Source organism: Thunnus thynnus, chromosome 10 (genome assembly GCF_963924715.1).
Source record: "Thunnus thynnus chromosome 10, fThuThy2.1, whole genome shotgun sequence".
Taxonomy (NCBI): domain Eukaryota; kingdom Metazoa; phylum Chordata; class Actinopteri; order Scombriformes; family Scombridae; genus Thunnus; species Thunnus thynnus.
The window spans coordinates 16,173,121-16,182,386 of NC_089526.1; the positions used below are offsets into that span (position 1 = coordinate 16,173,121).

Consider the following 9,266-nt stretch of genomic DNA (forward strand, 5'->3'; position numbering starts at 1 on the left):
CTATCTATATGCATGAGTGGACCCACTGATTCAATACTGTAAACTATCATTTCTCACAACACTCGTGCACAACATTTGTGCTGTACACGTGCTGTATCACATGCTGAGTCCTACACGCTAAAGAATGAATTTAAAGTACCAGTGTGTCTGTGTGAGCAAGACAGTCATTTGCATCCATCCTGCAGAGACACTGAGTGCCATTCTTCTGTCAGGAACAAGGGTGGGTGTCTCTGGAGTCGTACTGGAGCTATTTACCCCTAGTGACAGACTTATCTCTGTCCTGAGATGACCATGGGACCCTGCAGCCACTCTTTGTTAGGCTGGTCATTGATTGGATCATTAGAATACTAAGACTTGGCCTAGGATCAATGCTTCTGACTCAGTCTGTTCTGACTTTTGACAGGACAAGACTTTTTTTTTTTTTTTTCGCATTGCAGCATGCTGATGTGGTAACCACAGTTTCCTCTGTCTTAACGGAAGAGAGTAGCAGGTGCATGCAAAAACGCGCCAGCAACAAGATGAGCCTCTATGTGCCAACCAAAACTGTAAGTACTGGTAATTCTTTTTTATTTATTTAATATATCTTATAATGAGCTTAGCAGTTTGTTCCTCGTACATCTGTATTTCAATGGCTGTTTGTTCACCTTCCCACTTTGCAGAATCCAATTTTCCCACGAACAAAGCTTCTTCTTCAGTCTGAATATAAACTATCAGCAATCTCAGATGCCTCTCCCCTTCAGTCCACATTACAGTCCCACAGACTCAGAGCACTGGAGGACAAATGTGTCTGCTCTGGAGTTCTGTTTTGTTGTACATATGTCATGTGAGAAGTGCACTTGTGACAATATTTATCCCTGCTGGTATTTCTGGGTCTACATGAGCTCTTTCTGGTCTCTGGTCCCAATTAAAGGTGCTCTGTTATTATGTATTTTGATACCTGCTCAGCCCAGATGACTGGACTCAGGTTTGCCTAAGGTGTGGTGATATTATAAGCCTTTGTTAGGAAATGTCATTCTTGTTCCGTTTCACACAATTATATGAACTGTATCTCCTCTCCCTTGAGCTATGAAATGCTGATGTCACGCTGTAGAGCGAGAGACAGAGTTTGAACTGTCTGTAGAATGTGTATGTAAGCATGTGTGTGTGTGTGTGTGGAAGTGGTCTGTCATAGGCTACTTTTGGGGACAAATTTCAGACTTATGACCAGTTAATTGGTGACAGCTTGTCCAATTGGGGATAAAAATCCATGTCCTTAGTCGGGAAAAAAGCTGGTTTCTGGGTCAGTGGTTAAGGTTAGGGTTTGGCAAGTAGTGGTTATGGTTATGGTTAGGGTTAGGATAAGTCTCCAGGAAATAAATGTAAGTCTATGTAATGTCCCCAAAAGTAACCATTTTCTGATGTGTGTGTGTGTATGTGTGTGTGTGTGTGTGTGTGTGTTTGTGCACTCCCTGTTGAGATATTTAGTGTAACACATTGAATTGTAGTCAGGAATGCAACCCTGTGAGAAGATGAAAAATAGGGAGAAAACAACAATGGGGGGAGGAGAGAGAAAGAGAGACAGACAGACAGAGAGAGAGAGAGAGAGAGAGAGAGAGAGAGAGAGAGAGAGGAAGAACAGAGCAGAGAGAGGACGAGAGGATAAACCAGTGTGGCCAGTTTGCGTCACTGTACACAGTCCATCATGCAAAGCTGATGGCAAGAGAAGAAGACAGAAAGAGAGGGAGAGAGAGAGAGAGAGGGGGGGGTTAGGAGCTGATGTCATTACAGAGCACTGCCTATGCCCATGTCAACACAATGGTCTAGCATAAGTACAGGAGTCACTCGTAAGAAAGGTAAGGTGCATGTGTGTGTGTGTGTGTGTGTGAATAAGTGAGTAGATTCATGAGCAAATTTGTAATTGTGTGAGTGAGTAAATGTATTGTGTTTTTGTCTGATCTCTGGGTGCATTTGTGTTTTTCTCGGCGTCAGTTGCAGTCAATTGGAGTTTAAAGTAAATGGGGCCATGTTGCCCAGGTTACCCAGATGGGAGGCTTTGTAACCTAGCAGAACAGGTGTTTCTGTAAACCGACACTCAGACTCAACTGCACTGGAAAGCACCACCTGGAACTGTTACATGTTGTAACCTAGACTTCATAAAACACCATTTACAACTTTTTCTAATTATTCAGCATGTGCCTATGTCATTCACCTCTTCATTTGTTTTATGTCAATAGTGATGATTGGATCCTAACTCCAAGCTTATGAATGATCAAAGATGCTTTCACTGGCAAAAAGCCTGATAACCCTGATGAACCATTGTCCATCAGTAGCCTAACTATCTTGCTCTCACTAAGCTGTATGTAAATCAAAGTGACTTTGTCCTCTTCTCTGTCCATCTTATCTGATCATTTCAACTGAAACCATTGTTGCAAAGTTTCAATCAGTTGTTGTCTTCCTTCTACTGTATAAGACTAATACGTGCAGCACAAAGACTGATTGTGGCACTTTAATGCATTGTTTTCACTGAGTGGATTGCTGTTGGGTGGGTTTTTCCAGTTTTTGCTTCAGGTTTAGCTGACGTTGACAGGTAGTAATGCTGCTTGTGTAAACAGCCACTATGATATGTGTGTGTATAACAGAGAGCAGTATCTGAGTCTTACTTTTGTGTCAATGGGCTTATTGAGTCAGTGTGCGGGGAATGTTAGGAAGGCAGGGACGTGTTGCAAAATTACATAACTGACAGGGGTTTGGAGTGAGCACAGTGTTTTTGGTTCTCTGGCGCTCATGCCCTATCTTTTGTTCTATTTTTTTTCTCATCCCGTTTTATCTCCCTTTTGTGATTGCCATATCTTCTCCATTCGCTGTCCACTTCATGCTTCTCTGCAATATTTTATGTTTCCTCTCCTTAACCACTATATGATTTCTGTTTGACCACTGTGAGCAGCCAGAGCAACCGCAATCCACATATCACAACATTCCAGCCAAATCCGTTCTGAGGATGGAAATTTGTACATTTTTATGCTTGGCAGGAAATGGGAGCTGTTCGCTGAAGTTGTGCTGGGGAACTGAAGACTCCTGGGGACAGAACAACAAAAAAATCAAGAAGAGGGGTCCAGAGGAGACACCGGCTAACCACGAGTAGCATCACTGAAATATCAAACTTTTTAAAGCAGGATTTGTGTCATTACAAGAATCTAAACATGCAGGGATTGTAGTTGTTCCACTGGTTTTTGCACACTTAAAACGGCAGCATTCAGACAAATTGCTTCCACAGTGCACTCTAAAGGACAGTTGCTTGGAATCTCTTAAATATCAAGTTCACTCTCCCACTCTCTTTTTGGGATTTGGCACTTGACAGGTGGTCATTAACTTTGTTTACTCTCAGACAATGGACTTGTCCTTGCTCCCTACTCCAGTGAGTGAGAAAAACAGGCAGAGGGCAGGAGCACTCTTCACTGTCCGATCGGCCAATTCTCCCTCTTACAGTCTCACTCGCAGGCCAGGTGTTAGAAAACCCAAGGCTTCTTCAGAGGAGGAGAGGGAGAGTGTGGCGGAAGCAAGAGAAAGAGAGACATACGGGAAACACACTGGCACAAATGCTGCAAACAAGGAGGACAACACAGTCACTGGACATCAAGCCAGGACAGGCAGCAGTGACAAAGGTCAGTGTGAGGAGAAGGAAACATCAGGCCACAAAATGTCTACCATGCTGAACCAGAATGGCACAGCAGACAAAACAATCACAGACTTTGGCATTGACAGAAGTTGTAACCCTGCATCTGAAAGCCGGGGCAGGACAGAGTGGAGAGGGTACGACCTGACAAGTAGAAGTAAGAGTTTAGATTGCAGAGCAGGGGCAAGAAGCCCTGATCGGGGCACCAGACCACCTGACATGTCATGTAAACAAGGAGGGGACATCAATAAACAGGGAAGGATAGGAGTTGAGGGTATGAGGGGCAGGTTGGTGTCTTCAATGAAGGCCTATAACTCCTCAGGTACAAGTAATGTTCAAGAGAGGATCCCAATGAATTACATGAACCAAACTTTGGACAGGGTCAGTAGGGATCATTCCCTCCCCTCCAGACTTAAGTCACAGTCTGGACCTGGCTCTGGTTTCAGAGAAACAGCCTCATTTGGGCCCAAAGGAGGCCAGAGTATATCGGAGCGGATACAGAAACTCTATGGGTCTGCTGGTTTTGGTAAAACAGAGGATTGCAGCAAAATTAGGGACTCCTCTATCCCTGTGAGAGACTGTTGTGATAGAGAGGAACAAGCTACAATGTCCCATTGCAAAGGATCAACCCCGGATTCCCAAATTTCACCACAGCAGAGGTCATACGAGAAGGCAACAGGAGGGACCTTCCCCAGGCGTTTCTCCTCATTTGAGAAAAGGAGCCTAAGTCCAGTGCAAAGCAGGAAATCATTCACCTGGACAACCTCAGGTTCTGACAGTTTGCTTTCTCCAAGGACAAGTGGGAGCAGGGAAACAACACGAGGAGGACAGTGGCAAGACCAGATCCACAGCAGGTATTCAGAGGAAGGTGGAGTTAGCTGGGGTAGAGGGTTAGTAGAGATGGGAACAAGGTCTCTGGATAGAGCCAGGAGCAGGCACACTATAGCAGCTCAGATTAGATCAGCTAGGGCTGCAGGAGGAATTACTGCTCCTCCACAGTCAAACACTTTTTCAGAAGAAACATCTTTCGGAGGTCCATCTGGAACCAGAAAGAGAAGAGCGAGTGAAAGTAAGGATCAGGGAAGGGCAAACCATGGAGAGGAAAAGGGTGAGACACTGAGAGAAAGAACTGGGACAGAGGGTGGAGTTGAATTGAAGAGCAGTAATGCTGATGAAGATGTATTTGAGTCAAACTCACAGAGTATCAGAATCAAAACAGCGGAGAGGAAGACGTTTCCAGAGAAGCCAGCAGCCAGTGTGAGAAATAAGATCAATCAGTTTGAGGCTCTGACACAGAGATCCCAGGGTATAGCAACAGGCCAGGTCCTGATGTCCAGACGGACGTTTTCTGTGCCAACGCAATTCAGCAGGGCCCAAGATGGAGTGAAGAAGAGTGGGTCAGCAAAAGCAATAGGTGAACTGAGGGACAAGTGGGAGGGATTGAGAGAGGGAGGTGAGAAAGCTGAGGAGAAAGTGACTGGAGTAGGAAAGAAGCTTGGGTCAGAAAGGTCTTTATCACTGGACGAAGTTGGACTAAGATTAGGGAATAAAGAGATCGGAGGAAATAATTTGGCAGAGAAGGAAGGAAAAAGTACAAATAGTAGTAACAACTGCATTGATGATTTTGGTAAATATTTAAGACTCAAGCATACGCTAGAAATTCCCTTAAATGGAGGAGCTCAACAACATCGCAGAAACTTTTACATAGATGAAACCGATTTCTCCAAACTCTCAAGCCCTGAGGAAGCAGGGGATAAAGGTGTGACGGCCAACAATGCAGCATCCCTGCAACTGCCTAACTCCAGAGACACTTCCACTGGTTCTCTTCAGTCTATTGAGCTGTCCGGTGTGCAGAGAACAACACCCACTGGGATTACTTCACCTGTTGGCGATGATGACAAGACTCCAACAAACACCCCAAACCAGTCGCCCTTTCTTTCACCGCAAAATGACACTCCCACTGCAGAGAGTGAAAATAAAAGCATTTCTGTCTCCGCACAAGCAGCCAAAACTCCTGAACCAGACTCCCCACCTCTCCTTCGTCCCCTCGCCACTTCCTCCTACAGCAACCTCTCCAATCTCATCTCTCCAGATGCCAGCGCAGCCTCTCCAAAAGGGAAGAAACAGGTATTGGACATGGATGCTTGGCTAGCTGGCTTAAACTCAAAGATTAAGGTCTGGAATGATGACGAGGATGATTATGAGGATGATGATGAAAGTACACAGAAGGATGAAGATTCAAACTATGATTCAGACTCCGGGGAGTCCTCGGTGACCATCACTAGTAACATGAGCCAGTCAGATCGCAGGAGCTTCTGTGTCAGGTGAGTACTATTAAAATGATCAGAGTCCTGGTTTGACCTAGGTGTTCCTTTCAACAGTTTTTTCACCCTCTGTCCTCTCTGTAGTCTCTCAGACCTGTGTAACTTTGCTGGAGTTGACTATGAGTCAGAGAATGACAGCGATGAGTGGCAGTCAACAGGCCGGCGGTCTGCCTCGCTGAGCTCAGATGTGTCAGCGCTGTCATGTGTGTCTGTAATGCCTAGTGAGGAGCTCGACAGGCTGCTGGAGGACGTCAGAGGTCTGGGAGACAACACCCTGCAGGTACCAAAAGAGTTGCAGCTGGCCTTTAGAACTATTTACATGCTTTGCTCTGACATTTAACCAATTTCCTTATCATTACCATGAATTAGGTCACTTTTACAATTCTATTTTTTATCTGTGTCTCTATCTCTCTGGTTACAGTCGGTCATTTCAGTGGCCCCTCTTTGCTTGGCATTGACCTGCATCTATATATGATTTAACAAGAATACATTACATAAGTGGTTTCCAACCTAGGGATCAGGCCCATCCAAAGCGTCACAAGTTAAATCTGAGGGGTCAAGATATGATTAATGGAAAAGAAGAACAAATTAAGTTCTGCTAAGTAAATTGTATTTATTTTTGGGGGACTTTTCTCTAATCTTAACTTGTTTGTGAAACATTTGGCCTAAAACAGTTATTTCATTGAAGCCATGTAAGAGGGGAAATGTCTGACTATGTAAGGGGTCGCCAGACTATTATTATACTTCTAAAGATATTTCTACTGATTAGGATTCAGACCTAAAAATTAATATTGAGATGATCCTAGTGGCTAAGGTTTCTCTGTGTCCTCTCGATGTGGAGTCCAAGGTTCAAATTCAGATTGGAACCTTTGTTCTGTGTAACCCCACTTTCTTTTACATAGATACAGTAAGACTGCTCAAAAGTCTCAAACATACACAAATCACATTGAGAGTATAACTAGAATTTCTTCCTCATTCTGTCTAACTTCCCTATTTGCAGGACTATGATGATGTGCAGGTGGTCGTCCTCCATAAGGAGGTAGGAGTGGGACTGGGCTTCAGTGTGGCAGGAGGCGTGGACCAGAGCAAGCCAGTCACTGTGAGAAAATACCCTTTTTTTGCTTTCTTCTGTAAAAAATATTTAAATGTATGTCTGTAGCTTCTTTATTTGTTCCTCAATGTCTTCTCTTCAGGTCCACAAGGTGTTTCACTCAGGTGTGGCAGCACAGGAAGGCTCCATAAGGGAAGGGGACCAGGTCTTGTCGATCAACGGCACAGCACTGTGTGGCTACGCTCACTGGGAGGCCCTGAGGGTCCTGAGACGAGCAAAGACTCGCGAGATGGGGGTGGTGGTCCTGAGGAAGGGAGGTGTTAGCAACATCTCGAAGGGGGGAGCACAGATAAATAATCAGGGACTAACACAGACTCAGATCACTGAGACAGGTGAGAAGTCACACTTTACCAGAACTCTGAAAAGACATTAGTCCTACATCTGCAGTAATATCAAGTGAGATACTATATCTGTGTTTTTACACTCCTCTCAGGTCAGCGTGTGTGTGTGCGTCTGGTGAAGAACAGCAGGGATCTTGGCTTCAGCCTGGAGGGAGGTGTAGGTTCAAGTCAGGGGAACAAACCACTCTCCGTACAGAAGATCTTCCAGGGTGAGAACAGGAGCTCAGTATGTCAGATCTTCATAGAGAAAAGGTTGACATTTATACATGATTTGAGTATTATGCCATCTGTTTTGGCTGAAAGAGGTGGACATAAAATACATGACATGGCTAAAAGTATTTAGATACCCGAACAAAGCAAGCACTTGAACATTATATCCCTATGTGATTGTTGAACATCTCATTCTAAAACCATGGGGAATAATCTACTGCTTTAAGAGCCTCCACTCTTTTGGGAAGGATTTCCACAAACTTTTGTAACCTCACTGCAGGAAAAAGCAGGCCGGACACTGATTTTGGCTGATAAGGCCGGGATACCAGTTAGAGTTTCAGTTCATCCCAAAGGTGTTGAATAGGGTTGAGGTTAGTGCTTTCTGCGGGCCATTCAAGTTCTTCCACACCAAAATCAGAAAACTATTTCTATATGAACCTGACTTTGTGTAGTTGGACTTTAATGCTGAAACAGGAAAGGGCCTTTCTCAAACTGTTGGAAGAACACCATAAAGCAATACTGCATGGTTAGTTCCTTTAACTCGAGAGACCAAAAGTACACAAAAGTCTGTGAACCAGTATAGGTCCCTTCTATCTTCTCAAGTGAAGTAAAATTTCATTTCTAAAGTATGAGATTTATTAATTGATTCAGATTCAAAAGTTTATTAAAGAAGCTTTAAATTTGCATTATTAAATAATAAATTAAATTAAATGCTCTCATTCTTTCACCCTCAGGAGGTCCATTTGACAAGGTTTATCCTGGTGATGAGGTGGTGGAGATTGAAGGTATAAGCGTGGTGGGGATGAGACGCCTGGAGGCCTGGACTCTAATCAGACGACTGCCCCCTGGGCCTGTGGACGTGGTACTATGCCGGCCTATTACACATCTGGAAAAATGAAGATTATTAAAGTGCTTTGCACACAGTGAAGTTCAGGGAATGATAAAATGACAGATAAAAAACTAAAAGCCATCCATGAGAGACAACATAACCTGCAATTAATGCACTATTTGAGCCTAATGCCATTTAAACAATTCATTTATAGTTATAGCCATTATAACATAGCTCTAAAGGGAAAAAACATAATCCTGAAGACCAGGTGAAAGATGTGTATTGTTTGTGAATTACAGATATTTGGCTCTCTTTTTATATCTTAAGGACTGCATCTACCTCAAGAGCTGAGATATTTCTGCACCAGCCAATATAAAAATGCACTGATGGGTCATACGTCTGTGAAGTCTTGCAACTGTAACTGTAAAGAAATTGTAACAGATAGTTTGGTCACTTATAAGCATGTAATGTGGCACCTGTATATGACACATGAAGAACATTGTTACACATGTTGTAATATATTGTGAATAGTCACTAACTGCATTTAGAGTTTATATTGCTTTTTAATAAATCCTAACTTAAATTGATGCTTTTTATTCTTGTGTCCTGCAGAGGGGGAAAGAGTGATGTGATATTATCTTTTCAGCACACAGAGAAACGGTGGGGAGAAAACAGTGAAGCAGGGGAAACAAATCTTTCCTTTTATGTTACCCGTCTTATCACATCTACTCAAGAGGAGATGTGATAAGATAAGATGTCACTGTGCAGCTTTTACAATCTCCACACACCATGTCAAAGT

The 9,266-nt window shown here is 43.5% G+C and overlaps 1 protein-coding gene across 2 annotated transcripts; it reads left to right on the forward strand.

Moving 5' to 3' along the window:
- Positions 1–164: 164 nt before the first annotated feature.
- On the forward strand, positions 165–9,054 carry si:dkey-92i15.4 (serine-rich adhesin for platelets). Of its 2 annotated transcripts, none has more exons than XM_067601479.1 (7): positions 165–545; positions 3,009–5,976; positions 6,061–6,256; positions 6,977–7,075; positions 7,170–7,419; positions 7,521–7,637; positions 8,373–9,054. In XM_067601479.1, exons 2-7 carry the CDS (start codon positions 3,368–3,370, stop codon positions 8,534–8,536), a joined length of 3,435 nt encoding a protein of 1,144 aa, XP_067457580.1. In that variant the 5' UTR covers positions 165–545; positions 3,009–3,367; the 3' UTR covers positions 8,537–9,054. The 2 variants fall into 2 exon arrangements, with proteins under 2 accessions (XP_067457580.1, XP_067457581.1); XM_067601480.1 differs by lacking the exon at positions 165–545 and adding an exon at positions 576–1,832.
- The last annotated feature ends 212 nt before the right edge of the window (positions 9,055–9,266 follow it).

Bases quoted from the DNA above. Each gene is read 5' to 3' on its own strand.
- si:dkey-92i15.4 (XM_067601479.1), top strand. From the start codon at position 3,368: ATGGACTTGTCCTTGCTCCCTACTCCAGTGAGTGAGAAAAACAGGCAG. The intron at 5,977-6,060 runs GTGAGTACTATT...TCCTCTCTGTAG, and splicing joins CGCAGGAGCTTCTGTGTCAG to TCTCTCAGACCTGTGTAACT. The intron at 6,257-6,976 runs GTACCAAAAGAG...CCCTATTTGCAG, and splicing joins TGGGAGACAACACCCTGCAG to GACTATGATGATGTGCAGGT.